We start from the raw sequence: 20,358 nt of genomic DNA, 5'->3' as shown, positions 1-20,358 counted from the left end.
TCCTGTGTGGTATCTGTTTTGTATTTATCAACATCCATGTTTCAGTTTTCATCATATTTTTTCTCATTATTTTTCATGATGCCTTTATTTTAAGTACACAGCAGTTGCTAACTTGTTGTTTCTCAGACTGTTGTACGTGCACAGCAAATGGGAACAATATTGGCATTTGGATACATGCCACTGATTGTAAAACAGTCTCTCCATAAGTAAAAGGAAAAATTAGAAAGAAAAAAGAAAGAAACGGGAGTTTAAGGGTGTCTTCACTAACATATTTGGCTGTTATCTCTATTTTTGTTATAGATAGCTGTATGAAAACTATAGGTGTTCATGATCGTGTTTTCGATGTTAACGACAAAGTAGAAAATTCATTAGAACCAGCAGGTTAGTATGCTTAGAGAATCTCTCTTAACAAATGCATCTCTCTCTGGTGCTTCAGTACTTTTTTTCCTTTCTTCCTCTCCGCATGTTTGCATGTTACAGTTGCTCTGCTTTTGCTCATTGCTAGCAATGCTAATATTACTTATATTCTACCTCATCCCTCCAGTATCTCTGTGTAGTGCATGTTAGATAAATTACGACTTTTATTTTTTTGACATGGGTTTGATACAATGCAGCATCCTAGTATAGAAGCCCCATCAGAATGCTAAAAGTCTCACTACTTTTTTACCATATCCTCTGAGCATGCCGGTGAATTACTGTGACTATTAATGGATCTGTTTTCACGTAAGACAGAAAAAAATTTCTACCGTATGTGCTTATAAAACTTTACTTTTATATTATATCCAAATCTATGGATAAAAGTAATAAGACTATTGCACAAAATAGCAACTAATTCAGCCTATTTAGTTTTCTCTAGAAATTCACATGCATCATTGAACTGATCTAAAGGACTTCATTTTACTTCAAATATTATTTGTGCTGTTGTCAGTAGAAATAGGTCTGGAGAAGCATAATCATGTTGCCTCCTAACACCACAAACTCATGCACCTCCCGCTCCCACAAACGTATCTGCAGTAGTCTGTCGAGCCAAACGTGATCCTTGATTACTAAGGCAAAACAAGTATCGAGGATAAGTAAATCTTTTCTACTACTTCTATCTTCCATACACCCAAACTTTCCCATCGCTATGAAGAAAAATAAAACCCACCAACGGGATCGTTGAAGCCTTTGTACTGCAGCATGCTGTGGATAATGTAAACTCTTCATTTGGTTATAAATTCAGCCTGGCTCTTTAATGCAGCTAGACTGATTATGAGGTGGGGGGAGCCCTCTATCCTCTGTTCACTGAGGAGTGTGCCTCAAAGCCCCTGGATGCCCACCTACCTGTGGTTTCCTTTCCTCACCCTACTTGCTTGAGATCTTCACTCATTTCCTTACCTATCTCCTGTGACTATCTCAAGCTTAAAGGACAGTAGAATTATTTCCTCTTCCCAGAAAGTTGTAAGCCCCCTCTTATGTAAACAGAGACTTTTTTTTCACCTATTTGTGGTAGGACTTACCTTTCTGAGGGCCCTGGAAATTAAAAGGTTGTGAGGTCCACTTTATCCTTTGAGTATTGTTACTGGGACACACAGTCAATGAGCCTCAGGGAAACTTACCTTGAGTAAATGTGGTGCCTCAGGGCATACAATAGCTTCCGCGTTGTAACTGACAGGAAGAGTTAGGCTTTTTCCCCAAGCATTCCTGTTTTTCTAAGGCAGGCATTTTATCTAGAGCACAGAGGAGAGGTGTGTACAATAAGCTCTCAGAGGCCTTAGTGGCTCCCCAGGGATCCCTTAGCTGCTTTAGAAAGTTGCAAGGAATGAGTGCTGACATGGAGACATTTTAATTGTGTTCTGGAAATCTGGAAGCATTACTGTGGCTTTTGAAGGTTCCAGACTCCTCACAAGCTTGAGGACTTGGGCCATCACAGGATCTGTGAGTGAGATGAGATCTTTTAAGGACCCCAGAGTCTACATTCTTCCTTTTGTAACTTGCCCAGGCCATGCAGCTAGTTACACACAGATCCAGGTGTAATATTCATATTTCTCAACTCCCATTCCTACATTAGTATAAAAGGATTCTCTTACCATTGCTAGACATAGAGATGTCCACGGAGAGAACTTTTACTATCTTGGCTTTGTTCATAAGTCATGTGTAGGCTGACCGGCAGGGTTGGGCATGTTATAAGTTACCCTGAATTAAGAGTTTTTGATGCACAGCGTTGCAGAATGTAGGCAGAGCTTTCCAGTAATCTTTTTTCCAGGTAAATTCCATTGCCTGTGGGGAAAGCAAGAGGCTGTTTAGAAACATAGCAGATTGCATGCTTTTCACTGGTAACGAAGAGGCACACTGAGGACTGTTCTGACATTAGGAAGTCTACCTTTGAATTCAACTAGTGATAAAATGCTAGATAACTAACATGCATTCATATGTGAACATATTTCAATGTCTTTGGGGAAACAGACTCTTTTTCAGTGAGCATTTAAGTCCATGATGGCCCCCAAATCTATACACCTGTAACTGACAGAAGTTTGCAAAGCTTTGACAGAATGTGATCAGACTGTGTGTGTGTGTGTGTTGGGGAGAGGCATGCAGGTATGCTTGCAGGAAGAAGCTCCCTGAGTCAGTCATGACTGTATTTAAGGGCGTTCTGGTGATCACCTTCACTAAAGAAGTAAGACAAGGTTGAACTACGATCCCTGGCTGCATGAATGCAATAATAGATTTGATACTTCCCTGTACTCCTTAGAAAATTCATACTTGCAGCTCCGTACCACTGTGCTGGATGGTTGAGTGCAGACCCAGACTTTATGAAGCCAGCAAGGCTGAAAGGATTCCACTGCATGTTCTCAGCAACGTATACTAATTCACCTGTCTTTGGAATGTATTTGTCTTTTTTGTTTGCTTGCACACTCTGCCTGCCAGTTTCCTATCATCAGGGATACAGGATGATCTCAGGGCACACATACGCCACATAATATGCTCCAAAATATTGCTAGTCTTCTCTCAGTTAACCACTGAAACCCTCATGTTGTGGAATCCTGTAGCCAGGAGGCAAGACTTGATGTGGCTTCTGAAGAGAAGTATTTTCTTTTTTCAAGCCACAGTCACTGTTACAAGTTTTCCAAATTCTCTCATGGTTAGGTGTAATTTCCATTGGGATAGATATTGCTTACGAATTCCTCTTTAGAATTCTGAAATTGCTCAGACTTAGCTAAATAACAAACAGCCTGTTTTTCATTTTGCTTCCTGGGGGCCATAGAATCTCCCAACACTGAGGCCCTGTTTAAATCAAAGGATGCTCTGTAGAATCCTGAGCCAGGACCAATGTTACAGTGAGAAGAGAAGAACCCTGGTCCCCAAAGGGGAGTGATTTTCTCCTTTGAGGGCAAGAGGGTACTTACTGGTTGGTTGCTTAGAAAAAGGCTAATTCCAAAGATGGCCATGATTTGAGGGTCAAAAGGCACATTGGCCTCATGGCTTCTCTTATATGATAAACAAACGCTTTCGTCTCAAAGGTGTGCAAGGTTCATTCCCCCGTCTTGTGCTGTGTGGGCCTAGAGCATGGACAGCCCTCGCTGAGCACCCTGGTCAGACTGAGAAGGCGAGTCCCCTTCAAGCTCACAACTGAGTATCTACGTGTTACTTGGGTACCTCTTTTATCAGTACACTTCCAAGCTTTACAAGGAAGAGGACTGGGTAATATGTTGGTGAAGATAAGACTGAGAAGAACCCAATAGCTGATGTAATTTCAGGTGTATAAATATAAGTGGTATTTCAAAATGAACTCTGGAATCCTCTGGGTTTATGGTTCTTTCACAATTCACAATTAAGCCTGAAGTACTCTATTATTCCGAACAACAACAGGTTGGCGCTCTTAAGACAGTGATTTGGCTTTTCTTTTCAGGGCTGTTAAGGGCATTTATGTCTACCTCCTAACTACAAATTTAATACATTTGCAAGGCTAAGAAAAGGCAGAGAAAAGAGTCCACAAGTATTTGACGGCATCATGTGGGGCTTTATATTTTCCCCTGCATCCCTTTAACTTCCCATTCTTGCTCCCTAACCTTTTCTAGTCTCCTAAGCTAATAGACATTCCATGCAGGTTTGCTAAGGTCCAGGAGAGGAGAGCAAATTTGACACAGGGATGCAGCAGCTTCTACACGTGGGGACAGGCTAAAATGATAAGAGCACTCCAGAGCAGAAGCCTCGATGCTGAGGAGACATATTTCTAAGTTCATATAGGGAGTGAATGTAATGAACAGAAACAGCCCACGTGAGCATACCTGAAGTAGAGGCCAGCCTGAGCCTGAAAGGTGGTCGCTTTAGGACAAATAACAGGGAGTGTGACTCTGCCTAGTAAAGAAAAAGCATCCCTATTGTGACATGCTGTGTGATGTGAAAACAGAAATGAATTTAATAGAATAGAGTTATTAATCCATTAAGGTGTTCGAGGTGGGTCATTCAGGGATGTCTAGGGATTATCCTTTGAGGTCTACAGAATTGGGAACAGCCACTAGAGTCTCACCTGTACCCATTCTCTCTGACTGACCATAGAGTGAATCCAGCCTGAGCTGGATTCACAATCGCTGAGCTCCTACAGGAAGTTCTCCTGATGCTAAAATAACATCTACCAAAGAATCCCACTGGTGGCCCCACGGGTAGTTCAGAGATCACTGAGTCTAAAAGCACGAGTTACACCAGGTGGAAGGAAGAAGACCGGCAACACCAGAGCATAGCATGGCTCATAGGCAAGCAAGCCTCCAGTCTATCTCTGGGTACTAACTGCTGCAAAGTTCCTGTTTCGAAGTTAAGCCTGTTAATCATGCAGCTCAGGAAGGCTATCCAAAGTCAGAGGCAGTCTCATAGAACACTTTATAGCTAAATAAAAGAAGCTTACCTCACTTAATCCGTTTTATTTAGAGGAAAATTTGCATCCACAGTGATAATTTATGTGCCCAGCTTCAGCCTGACAAAAATAAAAATAGTCAAGTTCAAGTAATTTAATCCTGGAGATACAGGGTTGGTAATAGAAATAGCACCATAATTGATTCCTAATTGTAGGCAAGGCAGTGGGCACCAATTTATTTAGGTTTAGTGAGCATTATGTATAGTTTAGTTAAAATGCTGTTGTTTTGGCATTTAATTCTTCACATTTGAAAATTCATCTAGACATCCAACAACCAGGCATTCAACACTAATCCTATGAAACCGCTAAAAAGAGGAAAAAGGGCAGCCCCTTCTGGTTAACCACTAATATGCCAACATTAACTGCATCCTGCCACCCCTACCCCCATTACTTGCTTCTCCGTGGCATATTGGGTTTAAAAGGTACATTCAGATATCAAGTTTGTGCATGGTGTGTTTGACTGCTAGCAAACCTGAGTAGCTCACGTGCCAAAGGTTACAGTGTGTGCACATTTTTCACCTCAGTTTTTAAGGAAAGTATTAATATTGCCAAGAAAGTCCAGTTTTCTCTGCCTCTCCTTTGTTTGCTGTAAATAATGAGTGATTATGCAGACATGAAAGTCAATGGTGGCACAAGGTTCATTACCCTACTTTGCAGAGGGTGGCGCGGTCTGTTAACAGCAGGCTGCTGCAAGAGAGTTATTAAGGATGTGAAATCTCATTGGAATGTGTGCTTTCTATTTGAACAGATGATACCGTACACGAGTCAGCCGAGCCATCCCGCGGCGAGAATGCGGCACAAACACCAAGGATACCCAGCCGCCTTTTGGCAATCCTACTGTTCCTCCTGGCGATGCTTTTGACATTATAGCACAGTCTCCTCCCATCACCTGTCACAGAAAACATCAGGGTCTTGGAACACCAGAGATCCACCCAACTGCTCATCCTAAGAAGGGATTTGTTATTGGTTTTTTGGCAGATGTCAGATTTTTGTTTTCTTTCTTTCAGCCTGAATTCTAAGCAACAACTTGGGGCGGGGGGAGCTAACATAGTTGCTGCCTCCCTCACCTCACCCCACCCCTGCCCTTGCCTTCTCTCACCCCTTACAAATTAGATGGACTCCAGATGAAAATGCCCAATGGTTATAGTGACACCCGTGGTCGTCTGCTCCTGTGCATTCTCCTCCAAGAGCTCACCTCCTGTAGCGCGCTGTCAGCGGTATGTGGACGAGGAAGGATAGCGGCAGATGCAGCCGGTGATGGCGAGGCCCAGGAGGATTTTCCTCTCCCATGCAATACTTATGCCTTCTCATTCAGGACTGTAAGATGATCGTGCAGGGCATCATGTCACCATGTCAAGTCCAGAGGGGAGGTATTAAGAGTAGATATTACACCATTTCCTCTAGGAGTGTATAAATGAACAGGCTTCTGAAAGGTTGAGACACTGGTTTTCTGGTTTTTGTTTTTGATTTTTTTTTAAAGGTGACTGTCTTAAAGCATTCTTGACAGCAAAACTTGTGCTCCGTAAAAGAAGCCTTTTGTCTAGGAGGCGGGTGGAGTGCCGGAATGTTAGCACAGAGCAAGTGTGAAAACACGCTACGTTGGGTGGGGGATATATATGTGTGAGTGCCTCTAATTTTTTTGGTGACTGGGCAGCGCACACCAGATTTTGGTTTTTCCTTTGAATACAGATCACCATGGTGCTACAACTTTTTTTTTTTTCTTTTAAAGAAACTCAAAGAGGCATTTTTACAAATAAATAAAGTGACCTTCCCCGAGGCTGAGAAGCCAGGGTTGATGAGTGCATATGGAATAGCTTTGGATACTCCTCTGGGGGAACAATGTGTACCAAGGAAAGGGTGTCAATGGCCAGAGGAGACGTAATTTGGCTTTGCTGGAGCGCCAGTGTGCTGTGGCCTTTCCCTGACTCCCACCCTCATACCCACACTTTGCTCCACGACTACAGGGGCTCAGATACAAACCCCTGTCCCCGGAAGAATCAATACTCCTTGGGAGGGCTAAAGGGAAATTTGGAATAAAAATTCCAAAGTCTGGAACGAAAAAATTCAAGAGTTGATTTTTATATTCTTTCCCTTTCTGACACAGCCTGAAGCGTAGGGGGAACATATGTTTATCTGTGGGAGATAAACAAGATGGAGTCCCAAAGACTTTAACAAACTATTTTTTTAAAAATCCACTAGAATAGAATATACATTATTTAGATATACTTTATGCTGAGAGTGAGTATATATGCTTGTCCTATTTAAACTTGTGAGAAAAAGTGGTATCCCTTGATACATTTAGAAATATGGGGGGGGCTGCCTTGTTTCATTGTAGGGGTGGGCAAGAGGAGAGTAAATCAGCACAGCATGGCCAACAGGGATGTTCCCAGTCGATTACCAGGAAATGCAAGCCTGGGGGGTTGCTACTGGTGAGGCTGTCACAAACTTTGAACTCCAAAGCCTAGACAGGGAAAAGTGTCAGACCAATGGAAAAGAAAAGAAATCAAGCCTTTTTTGCTATTGCAGGACATGTCAATAGAAACCATGCCTTTCAAAACAAAACAAAAAATAAATGCAATGATCGTGTAAGATGTGAAAAACTGGAAGCGTTCCAGCACAATAAGGACTTTTTAATATACTGGGGTTTTTTTATTGTACATGTTTAAAAAGAGGGGTCATATTATGGATAGACTTCATGAATGGGAATTTGCTAAGGATTGTGAGTAGTTCTGAATTAGAGAGAGATGTGAATGAAAGGCAGCTGTAGAGGCGCTGCACGCTGGAGAGCTGTACACATGTTGAAATGTAATCCGGGCTTACCCGATCCGTTTGGAGTGGATGTTAATGCTGGGTCTTCTCGCACTTGGAACCATGTGAGAGGTTGCCAGCCTCTCCGATTAAATCCTATTCCCCCAGACACCAGGAACTTCTCTGGAGTGGCAGAGTCTTAGCACAGAAGGCAGCCACCATTTCACTGAAACAAAAGTTCACAGCATTGGATTATTTTTTGCATTAACTATTTATATACTCAGAACTCTCAGTAATATCCAGTAATACTTCTTTTTTATTAATAGTTACAGGCTTGTTGGTCCAGTGGGATTTGGGTAGGGGGAAAAAGATGCCTTCTAAAATGGATCAATAGAACCAAAATAACATTGCATGTTCTACGACCACAAGGAAATCAAATGATCCTGTAATGATTCCAGTTAGTCATAACTATATTATCAGTGCTAATTTCATTTTAGAAATGGTGACTTCTGTGGTTTTTCTAGCATTTGTCTCTAACAACATGATAAAATAATTAATTACTCATGGCCCTCTCTGCCATTGTCTTTCATTTTTCACAGTGAAATTAGACCCCTTCACCACTGTGCCACTACAAATTAAATGTAAAAAAAAACAAAACAAAACCAAAAAACGCAAGACTATCCACACCAGTAGACAATGTGCTTCTCTACCTAAAAGTGACGTAATTGTAGGCAACACTTGCCACGGAGTTTTCAAGAAGACGATTGGTATCATGCAGTTTTCATCTTGTCCAAAAAGTGCTGGTGGCCTTTTGTGATGGTGTTACAACCCTCAGGGGGCTCAGGAGGATGTCGACACAACTTTGTAGCAGCTTTTAATTTCAAAAACAATTCAAAAGTATGAAGGGCAGCCTTTGCTGCCTCTCAGCCCCAGTCAGTCAAACCCCAGCGACCTTTGCCCCTGGTTGCCAAGGGCTTTGCAACCTGAAGCAGGGAAATAAGGATCTGTCTGTTTAGTGGATACCGTGTATCCTTTAATAGACCGGGTAATAGTTCGTGTTAGTTTAGACTATTGTTTTGTACTGTACTTTCTTGGGTGGCAGAGGAAAGAAAAGTAAAACATTAAAAAAAACTGCATTCTTTAAATTCTGTACTATTAGTAACCTCTGTTGTATATAGTGTTTGATAATAAAGTATTAATTTGATTCTTATGTCTTTTGTAAGTGAGAACAATAGTCTTTCAGGATACAAAACATGCATTGAGGCTTTGAAACATCCAATGTATGCGTGGCTAAGAAGAGTCACAAATGGCCGAGACACTGCTCCATACAGGACTCACGTGTGGTCATCGCCCTCCCAATCTTAAGACTCCACCATCTTGGGACCTGGAACAACATGACTTCTTTGATCAACATTTTGTCCTCAATGTTTTCAAGGTCTGATGTTGGAGCCCTATGGTGTTCCCCCACCCTCCCACCTCCCCCACCCCCCCCCCCCCACCCCCGGCATGTTGGTTTGAAAAGGTTTAGGGAATTTAGTTAACGGTTCTGTACTTTGGTTTGGTTTTCTGTTTGTGGTGGTTTTCTTTCTTCCCCAGGAAGAGTCTTGTCAGTATCATGTGCAGCCCAAGCATGGGAAAGGTTTCAAACCAGTTCATTTAGGAAGGTTAAATGGGGGTTCTTTCTCTCTGAGTCATTGTGAAAGGAAGAGTCACACAGTACCTGTGGACTTTCAGGGACTTTGTCTCTGGTGCCTTAGCAACGGCAGCAGCCATTTTTATTAGTTTCCTCAAAATTTAAAACAAAAAACATTTTAAACCCCTTCCCTTCATTCACTGCTCTCAGAGCTGTGATCACTAGTTTTTTCTTTTGGAAACCACCTCCACCAACAAACACCCCCGTTTGCCTACACCCCCCTTTTATTTCTTATGTTTACTTTTTCTGTCTCTCGCCTTCCTCCCACTTTTGGTTTTCCCTCAGAACCGTGAATGGGCAGGTCTGTCTCTGGTTTGGCATCACTGGGTTTTTCCCATGCATTTGCCCCAGAGCTGCTCGGATGTGAGACAAATCTCCCTACAATGGGCTTGCTCCCATTGTCTGTACAGTTTTAATAGATGCTGGCATGTTGGAGGTTACCCATGAGTCCAAATCCGCTTTCCATGCTTACTCTTGACACCCCATTGAAGCCACTCATTGTGTGTGCGTCTGGGTGTGAAGTCCAGCTCCGTGTGGTCCTGTGCTTGTACTGCCTGCTTTGCAGTTCCTTTGCACTTACTCATCGAGTGCTGTTTTGAAATGCTGACATTATATAAACGTAAAAGAAAATGTAAAAAAAAAAAAAACACACACAAACAAACCCATACGATCTGTATTTGTATATACACGTGTCCGTACAAGTATACCTAAATAAAAATTAAAGATTTTCATCATTTTAATTGGAGCCCTCCTTCTACTTCTTTGTTCCTTGAATGACGCCTTTATTTCAGGGGCCACTTGTACTCTGCTGATTCTTTCAAAATCTTTGTGGACAAAAAGATAATACAACATGCACAAGAGAAGGCCTGAGAAGGTCAAAGAAATGTGCAGGGTTTGAAATGGTCAAGTATCTAGGCACATTCCAGTTATTCTGATGAGAAAATAGTGAGATTTCAGTCTTGTCTCAGTATTTGAGCCTTAAAATAGGCACTATGACAAGCCCTGCATTCTAAAACAAGTGTTAAATTCAAGAGCTAAACACAAATTATGTTCTTTTACTTTGCATGTATCTATTTTTTTCACCTCATCAAGAAAAGATAAAAATAATCATTTTACAGCAAATATACTTCCAAAAGAAAGAAAGAATGACAGTAATGACAATAATCCCCTCAGTACAATCCCAAGCCACAATTCTCACTACCAAGGAAAATTAACTGCTGTGTGACCTTGGGCAAGTCACACAATATCTTTGGGACTCACTTTCCTTATCAGTTAATAACAAGGTTGTATAAGTGCTTTAATTTTTAAAATATTGCCCTTGCTGGACACTGCAAAACCCGTTCTGCATCTGAGTGATGTGAGTTTTTTGTCTTTGATGATGACATTGCTATAAGCACAATTTGAGAATTTCATCTGTAGATGGAAAAAGCATCAAATGTCTGACAAAATAGACACCTAATGCATTTCAAGACTTGGCTTTAATTATAGCATGTTAACATTAAACTCATTGAAAGCTTTTTATTATACTTAATTATCTGACAGGGCACTAAACACTAATTACAACTTACTGTAACCTTTTTTGCTAATGAAGAATGACAGCTTTATGGAATGAGGAACAACTCATTAAAAAAAGATGTACTGCACTACCTATGTGATATTTTCAAACCAGAACAGCATTACGTGGTCATTTTCATCATCACCATCATCATCAAAAGCATTTAAGTGATCATGACATTGTGCTCGACGCTATGCAGAATAAAGTTAATGTTTACAACCTGTACTTGTAAAGTTTACAACATAAGGCAGACATTATGTGTAAACATAACATAGTAACGATTTATAGAGAAAATATAAAATTTAAGCATTTTTATTATATATAAATGAGAGAGGAAATAGATGTTTTTAAAAGATAAAAGTGAGTGAAAAAAAAAGATCGGGATTTTAAGATTAGAAAGCTTAGAGTTAAAGGAAATCATCTTGTCAAAATGGGGTTAAGAGCTTCTTACAAAATAGAAATCTTGGTGGGTTAAAAAGCACTGTGGCCTTAAAAAGGACAGTGAAGTGCATGGAGTCAATTTTCATAGTAGCTACAAAGGTGACTCTGGAGATGAGAAAACCTGAGTATCATTGAAGCAAATTATGAGGAGACTGGTCCAGAGAAATCACCTTAGTGCCCCAAGAAAGTAGGGGAAGTGATGAAAAGATGACAACTTCAGATTCTGCTTTAGAGAATAATCATACACCTGTTCTGGAAGCTGAGACTATCTACATTGAATTGTGAGCTGTCCAGGATCTCAGCCAAGATGAAGCCTACATTTTCTTAGATTAGAGCAAAGGGATAAAGTGAAAAACGTTGAAAAGTGGGGACTAAGATAATTTGAAAGTGACTGTGAGTCCCTGATTAAAGAGGCCAGTTCCTGATAGATAGTGCTGCACACATAACGGGAAAGCAGGCAGGACCGGAGATAGGACATGAGCAGTGCCGCAAGAACCACACTTTGTTTGGTAGCAAAGTATTTGGAATTCTTGAGTCACCTAAGTTGTTATACAAAAAGAATCAAAGGAGAAATTGTGGTGAGTAAGACACATATATGTATTTGCATCTCTTATCCCAGTGATAATGATTAGAATCTTTCACCTCTTATTATAGGAATGTGTATAACCTAAGTGCCATTAAGGAAGTTCAAGATAATTCTGATGAACTGCTCATTGACCATTCTAACAGTTTTTTAGGAACTACTGGCAAAACAGTTTCTTAGAGATTGTTTGCAAAGCTTAGTTCCATATTCTGCTGATAACATAAGCATACTTCAGGAAAGCTCCGGCAAAAATGCTGTGAAAAGCATGATTTTTGCACAGTCCCTCTGGAAAACAAGCGCTTCTGAAAATGATTGCAAATAACTAATCAGGCCGATACTCTCCGTCAGTTTTTAGTTTGATATGATACATTCCGCTATATTGGTCAAGCTGTTCAGTGGTTAAATACATACGTGCGCCTATTTTTAAAATGGAGTTGTAAGTGCTGATGGACCCTGTAAGCAGTAAACTTGCAGTAACTGTATGTCCTTTTTAAAATATGGATGATAAATGAATGTACAAGATTCTTTTAAAAAGGCAAGAAATTGCATTGCCCAAGGAATTGGTCAAGAGCATCACGGAGGGTTCATTTGCTTTGGGGAAGGGATGATTAGCCAACCACTCTTTAAAAAAAATAGCACCTAAATAAAAACTGTGAGCTTGTTGTACAAATGCTGCTTCCAGGCAAGTTCCCTCCTTCCCTTCCCCTTTCCAAACAGAAAGCAGCTTCTAAGCCCTTCCTATACATGATGTCTGGAGCGGCAGAAGAAAGGAGACCAAAGGCCTCAAGTACAGCACATCCCAACATAATGACCCTTTTGACAATTCCCGTCAGAGATCGTCATACTCTCTTCCCAAGAACTGCAGTGCACTCTAAGATTAAAGCATGATTTCATTAGTTTTCATTAAAAAAAGCACCCCTGGTTCCATTCTAAGTGTCCCATGAGTTCTGCCATCTTACTCCCAGCAATGGCACTACTTGGTGTCCACCCTGAAGGAAGGTCAAATAAAAAGAACTTTCAGTTCCTCTTCTTGCTGTCTGCTTTTTGATTCAGTTTAAGTCCTAAATATGGGGGTTTCTGTAACATTAATAAAAGAAACATTTTCAGTAACAACCCCTATCACAACACCCTGGGACGAGGATGCCAGCATCAGAGCCACGGTGCAGACATGGGAGGACCTGACAATCTGGGGTAAAAGCACTACCCCTGATGCTGTCACTGAGAGTTAATTCAGAAGAATTCAATCTACTGGGTGGCTCTCTGAGTCAACAACGTGCTTTGAAATATCCTGGATTTTAGTCATGATTATTCAAGCAAGAACTTCATGTCACTTGGTAACACATGGATGCTTGTCGATCTTGACAAGAACACAAAGAGAGGGACCAAAAAATATCTCTAAGATTACAATGGTAAAGCAGAACAAAATATTTTTGCATGCTGTTTTGTTCACAAGTGCCAGGTGCTCCCTCAAACTGCATACATCATTTGAGATGCAAGTAGCCAAAGTCATTTTCTTTGCATCACAGCCATGAAACAAGTCACTAAAATAAGAGAAAGAACATGTTTCTTCCTACACACATCTTAGAAAATGCATTTTATCAACACCCTAGTATCCTCTCCTTTTGTGTTCAGAGATTATTCTGTTGGGCCAAACAACAAAAACCCTGATTTGTGTAGCGGAGAGTGTGGAACACATAACTCCCCTGAAATCTGTGCTTTGCTTTACTAGATCTGCACACATTTTCTGCAGTAGACAGAACAAGAAGTTCTGTGTCTTTTTTTCTTCTTTCCTAAAGACAGTGTGCCAGCCAGCAAGCTGACTCCATTTATTTCTCCTACAGGGAGTCAGCATGTTCTTTCTCCTGGAAGATGCAGGTACTTAAAATAGTAATAGGCTTTGTGAAATACTCAGAGTATTTCATCCCAAGATCTTACGGACATAAAGAAGAAAACATAAACTAATGGCTCTTTCCAACAAGCTTGGGAAGAATTAAATGGAAAGGAGGACTGTCATCATTCTTCCCTGGAGATACAAGAAGAAAGCGACTTAAGTCAGGTAGACCAGGGAAAGATCCAGAGTCAAGATGATCCAAAATTTGGACAGAGGCCCCCAGTCTGTTACTCTTCATTCCTAATAACCAGGAAAAGGAAAACAAATGACATGTTTATCCCATCTTTGAGAAGTTTTGAATGCAAAGCAGTTGGGAGAGGGGCACTAGGCAACTTCCCCAAATCTTGTCTGTGAGTCAAATGTTTTATTATAAAAGTGGACTTTTTTTTTTTTTGCGGTATGCAGGCCTCTCATTGTTGTGGCCTCTCCCGTTGCGGAGCACAGGCTATGGACGGACGCGCAGGCTCAGCGGCCATGGCTCACGGGCCCAGCCGCTCCGCGGCATGTGGGATCTTCCCGGACCGGGGCACGAACCCGCGTCCCCTGCATCGGCAGGCGGACCCCCAACCACTGCGCCACCAGGGAAGCCCCAAAAGTGGACTTTTTAAACAAAACTTTAATTCTGTAATTTCTCAAGATAGTCCCAGTTTCTGTGCATATTCAAACCTATCTAAAACTTAGGAAGAATTTAAGAGAAGAATAATTTGTATCATCTCCTCTTTCATTCGTTTTCCCCTGACCCACATTCACACACTCACACTTTTACATTTTTTTCTAATTTTATGTTTTCACAGCACTTTTTTCTTGACATCACCTACGCTAAGCAGTGTAAGGACACTGAAGGTCACTTGAGATACATTTAAACATCAATCTGATAGCATCTAAAGCCATAGGGCAAAAACTTAGTGGTTACAAGAAATCCTACTAGGGGACGGCCAGCCAGGCCCTGTGGTGTTCACAGATCTGACCACAGCGTGGATAATTTCCCTGAGCCCAGCTGTAAATGGAAAAGTTTCTACACTGGCAGGGAGAATCACTTGACATTTTGAATCCTTGGTGTCTTTTCCTCAACTCAGCTGACTTTCCCACCCACAGAGTACCCCAAGTTCTGGAGCCGGACAGAGCCAGCGTTACATCAGTGCTCAGGCCTACAACGTGCTTGATCGGTCTAGCTGGCTAAATATGAGGGTGTGGATTAGGAACACCAGAGGATTAGGATCTGTACCTCCAAAGGGCTGACTAGCCATGGCACGAGAATCCACAGAGGACTTCCTTGAACTCTCTCTCTAGGTTCAACTTAGTCTGGACCGGACACCAGTGCAAATTACAGACCCTCCATTTACTTCTACTTCAGAGTTGAGGTTACCATGAATTAGAGTGCCCTGCATTCTGTGTGGGTCCTGCCCATCCCTGGTCTCTGTTAGTATTCAACAAAGCAAGTTGATCTCCCTGGTAAGTGACAGCTCTGCCCCCTTGTAACTGGCATGGAATCAAGTTTTTAACTTGATTTGAGAAGTGAGAAGAATTCAGTACCAGCTAGAGGATTCATTAGCAAGCTGAATCAGTTTTAGCTGGAATCTGTTTGGCTGTCCTCATCTCTTAGTTCGGCTTTTCTTTTTTTTTTTCCTCTTATTATCGATCCGGTTCACAAGACTTATCAGCTACTCTGTCTACTGAGGGCACCAGGCTCCTTTGCTAAGTTGTTCACAGCCGGCTCACACAGCCCACTTCTCTGCCCAAATTTCGACAGCTCCATAGAGAGGAGGGAAGAGTCGGGGAGCGCTACATTTCCACAGAAACTGACCAAAACTCCTCCAAGTGCCATGGGGAAGCAAAAGCATCAGCAGAAATGGAGTCATCGGGAAGCCTCGTTATTGTGTGTAGTGGGTGGCCTGTCAGCAGCAACCCCCCAAGTACCAGAAAATGTTTTCCATTCAAGCAATATGGGAAGAGCCAAGAACCTACCTCAAAGGAACAGACATTCATTTTTTTGGTGGGTGATTTACAAAAGGGAAGATTGATTTTCCACTCACTACAATATTTTCTCTGCTTCTAATCCCATTCTCTGCCCTGATCAAGTTTTATGGATGTATAGGCAGAAACAACGGAATGATGATTATGTGATGGGACAGAAGGAAGAAGCCTTTGTCTAGCAAAATCCTGTAACTGGTACTGCACATCTGTGCTGCCCACTGTGGTCACAGAATCTTGGTGCAGTTGTCTTCTGGAGACCCTCCCACTGGGAAATCTACATGAGAGACTGAAGCATAGTCATGCAGTGTGCCTGAAATCCCTGTGAGGGGGCTGACCCATGCCAGCCCTAACCCCTACCCCCAACACCTGTGACACCTGTCCATGGCCTTGCAGAGCACACCGTTTAGCGGAAGTTCACATTGTGAGGAAGGATCTTGGGCTTCCCTCTAAAGAAACAGGCCCAGACCTCCTTGAAACCAGAATACAAATTTATATTCCACACAACAACTTGTTCCCATGGAAGTTAGTTAGGGGATTTATCCTAGTCTCCTGTGGAAACCGACTCCAGGGAACTAGAGAAAACGGCTGGAATCACAGCAAGTTTTTCATCTTAAAATGAGATTTAGCCTTGTTGTGGACTGCATGTTTGCGTCCCTCCAAAATTCATATGTTGACACCCTAGTCCCCAGTGTGATGATATTTGGACATAGTTCCTCTGGGAGGTGATTAGGTTGTGAGGGTGGAGTCCTCATGATGAGATTAGTGTCCTTATAGGAAGAGACAGAAGAGAGCTTGCTTCTACCTGCTCTCCACCATGTGAGGACTCAGCAAGACAGCCATCTACAAACCAGAAGAAGGCCCTCACCAGAACATGGCCATGCTGGCACCTTAATCTCGGACTTCTCAGCCTCTAGCTGTGAGACATAAGTTTTTATTGTTTAAGTCACCCAGTCTATAGTACTTGTTATAGCACCCTAAGCTGACTAAGACTTCACGTCATAGAATACTAACTTGCTGACTCTACCACAAAGGCTTGGTTTTGATAGATCAAGGAAAAAAATCTACTGGAAAAGACAGAGGAAAAGTAAGATACACCGTGCCTTAGAATCCAGAATCCAGCAGGGATGCTGTTGGCAAATAAATGATATCAAATCACAGGCAGACTGCAAGTTATTTCACTTCACCTAAAACAAGCTCCAAGAAAAAATATTAAGATTTGCTTATTCATTTAGCTATATTTTATGGAGCACCTAATATATGCCAGAACATGTGCTAAGCACTGTGGGTATTTTTTAATAGGAGACTGACTGGCTTCATCCAGGTAAAGCTCCCAGTCATTATGGGCTGTACATATCAGTTATAGGGCCTGTCATATCCACAGTCCCTTACAAGGAAACCAAAGGAAGCAGTTCTCGGAAGCCATGTCATATATGACGTCTTCACATCCATGGTCACAGCTGACTGGACAGGCACTGGGCACCTGACTCAGAGGCAGCCAATCCAAAGGCTAGTCAGTGTCCTATATGTGTCCTTGCAAGGAAAAAACATCTCTGCCTTTACTTGCTGTTTAGTAATTACCCAGGAAAATTAGTATGGCTCTTTTGAGAGATAATATAAATAGAATGAGTTAGAGGGGGGGTGGGGATAAACAAAAAAGGAGCAGATATACAGAAAACAGTTTGGTCACATTTCTTCTAGTAAAGCCCTAATTTTTATCTGCTCAGTTCCATAGAGCTGCTTCTTTAAACCAGGTCCACTTTCGAGTTCCAGTCACTGTAATGCCTTGGTCATTATCTGGCTTCTATTTTGAAGTGTTCATGAGATTCTGATTCCATTACTGGCATAGGCATCCTTAAAATAAGCCCTCATTATTTGAGCTAGCCTGAGTGAATCATAGTTCCTTGCAAGCAAAATAGTCTATTAAACAAATATGATAGGATAAGAGGGGTACGAAGAAAGTGCAACGGAAGCACAGAGGGAGTAATTAACACTGCTAGAATTTTCAAAACCTGATTTTGAATTTCAGTGTTATGGTACTGAAGAAATTTGCCGTATTTCAAAGGTCACCATATCTAAGTTGATGCAATGAATTATATAAAATGACACACATGATTTTCTTGAAGACTTGTACTTTTTTTTTCCTTTTGGTGGGGTCAATGTAAAAAATGGTGAAAAGAGCTTCTTCTCCCTGCTGATACCCTGTATCAGTTGGTACAGAGAGGAGTTACAAGAGTTAAGTCTCCAATTAGAGAGTATTTGAGATGGGCCAACAAACAACGAGACAACTGCCAAACACCACCGCAAATGAGCTCAATGATCAACAGTGGAATAAAGGACCCACTGTAATTCCACGGGAGCAGATCAAGGAGAACCTGCTTTAACTGGTCCTCTGTTTGGGAACCAGGAGCACTCTCCTATTAACATGTGACATTTCCTTAACAAAGGGGTGTACACGAGCAGCCAGGCTAATACTTGGATTGGTGGTAACTTGTTTCTACTTAGCATAAGCTCCTCAGGGAAAGCAGAACCTGCTAAGCAGTCTCAATTGTACCCAGTATTTTCCAGCACCTGGTAGCCATTACGCAGGGAACAAATCTCATTATCAAACATAAATGCTGTCAGAATGGCATGGAGGAATCCTCAACTTGTGCAGGCAAGGGCCATGAAACATATTGGTATAAATATTTTCTCTCTACAAGCTCATACCTTTTTTTTTTGTTTTTTTTTTGTTTTGTTTTTAGCTCATACCTTTTAAAAATTCCTTTTCAGTGATGAGAATCCTTAAGCTGAAAAGGCAGGAAAGAAACGCTTCAAGGCATGAATTTGTGGTACAAAACAAAAAGATGTCCTCACTGGTTTAAATCTGTGTGCTCTGAATGGGAGGGGGTGGCCGTGGGGAACACATTATTCCAATTCTACTTGGCTGCTGCCAAAGTTTGCTGGGTTCTCTTTGACTCCTGCGAAAAGCTCTCAGTACTGATGGAGAGTGTACAGTTTAGATAAACTGGATTAGAAGAAGGGAGAGAGATGGATATAATTCTTTCTTAGACACTAAAAATGGAATGGCTGTCTACTATAATAAGACCAAGAAAGGAGCCATGCTTATCTCAACTCCAACCTGATTTCAGTAATCATATAGAACCTGAGAAGAGAGGTCCTTGTTAACCAAAGCAGGGGATTTATCTGGCCTTTGTAGGCTCCTGGATAAATCCATTAGCACTGCAGCCTCGTGAGCCCCACTCTGGTGGTACAGTGTTTACCCGTATCTTCTGCTTGACACAAAAGCACCATCAAGACAAAGCCAAGGAACGTGTGGCTCTTCACTGCAAGGGAACGCCACCCCTGCTTATCTCTGTTAATTATTATTTATAGTCTACATTTGTTTTCAGGTGAAAATCAAATAACAGAAAGTAGAAAAGCCACCCTGCATTTCCTGAGCTCTGGTCTCATTAGCCAGATTTCCTTAAAACTCTTGGTACTTCAGAGTTTTGCCAAGTGGCTAAATGAAATGCACACAATTGCAAAGTGTTATGAATATTTATGATGGTTTAATGATGGGATTTTTTTGCATCCATGAATAATAAAGATTCTAACAAGAACAGATAACAAGATGGGGACAAAACAGTGAAGTGGTTAATACAAGAACTGCTCTTGGAGGGACCCCACTGAGAACAGCAGGAGCTGTGGGCCTCTCCTCCTCTCTCACCAGAACCAAGTACAAAGCAGGGGCACAGAGGTTAGCCTATTTTCTCCTCTCTTTTAACAGATATCTTCAGCTAAAATAGGCATTTTATCCCTACTTTGTGCCTAAGCTCATGGTGTCCTGTGGAGGTAAGGGAAGCTCAGAGTTACAGACACTGTTGTCAAGTGACCTTAAACTGCTAACAGTAGTATTTGTTTCAGGCTTCGGTCACCAGCAGAATTTGCTGCTTTGCCTCTTCTAAGCCACTTACTGGTTAAAAAGCACTTGGCTGAGGCTAAAGTTGCTAGGCCCTTGCTCTGGAAGCTGCTGACTCTCTCACAAACCTCAACTTGGGAAGGGCCTTCAGCAGAAGTTTCCAAAAGGTAAATGTTACAGTTGTTATCTCCACCAATATTTCATGTATTAAAGGCAAAGAATTCCCTGTGTGAACCTGCCAGGCTCTGGCATGTAAGGCCACTCTCTGTCCCAGTTCCTACTCTCTTGCAGCCTGCCTGGCAGTGACTCAAATGACAGCCACTGACATAATGGGGGATTAGATCAAGGAGCTCTGGGCTAGCTGCCACCTTTGGCTTAGGTGATTTACTCATGTGAAGCAAACCTTCCCCATCCCCCAAGATCATTCATTCATTCAGTAAATATTTATTGAGCACCTATTACATGCCACAAAATGTACTCAGCGTGTGTGATACATCAAGGAAGAAGAAAAACAATGGTCTTGTGTCAAGAATCTTACAAACTGGTAGTTGAAAAAGAATATAAAACATAAGCAAACCAAGTAAATGGTGGATCCTTGATAAAGTGACTCAGGCAACAAGGAAATAGGACTTGCATGTTTACCTTGGGAACAGGCTCGCTTGACATCATAAATACAAAAATTCC

The 20,358-nt window shown here is 41.7% G+C and overlaps 1 protein-coding gene across 2 annotated transcripts in view; it reads left to right on the top strand.

Annotated features, from left to right (window-relative positions):
- EFNA5 (ephrin A5) overlaps positions 1-10,072 on the top strand; it is a 284,025-nt gene extending 273,953 nt beyond the window's left edge. Inside the window, exons 4-5 of one of the 2 annotated variants that reach the window (XM_059063245.2) lie at positions 301-381; positions 5,640-10,072. In XM_059063245.2, the coding sequence (XP_058919228.1) occupies positions 301-381; positions 5,640-5,761 (203 nt within the window). In that variant the 3' untranslated portion in view covers positions 5,762-10,072. The remainder of the gene's footprint in view (positions 1-300; positions 382-5,639) is intronic. The other variant, XM_059063247.2, reaches the window with a different exon arrangement.
- The last annotated feature ends 10,286 nt before the right edge of the window (positions 10,073-20,358 follow it).

Source organism: Kogia breviceps, chromosome 4 (assembly GCF_026419965.1).
Source record: "Kogia breviceps isolate mKogBre1 chromosome 4, mKogBre1 haplotype 1, whole genome shotgun sequence".
Taxonomy (NCBI): domain Eukaryota; kingdom Metazoa; phylum Chordata; class Mammalia; order Artiodactyla; family Physeteridae; genus Kogia; species Kogia breviceps.
This window is presented reverse-complemented; position numbering and strand designations above follow the sequence as displayed.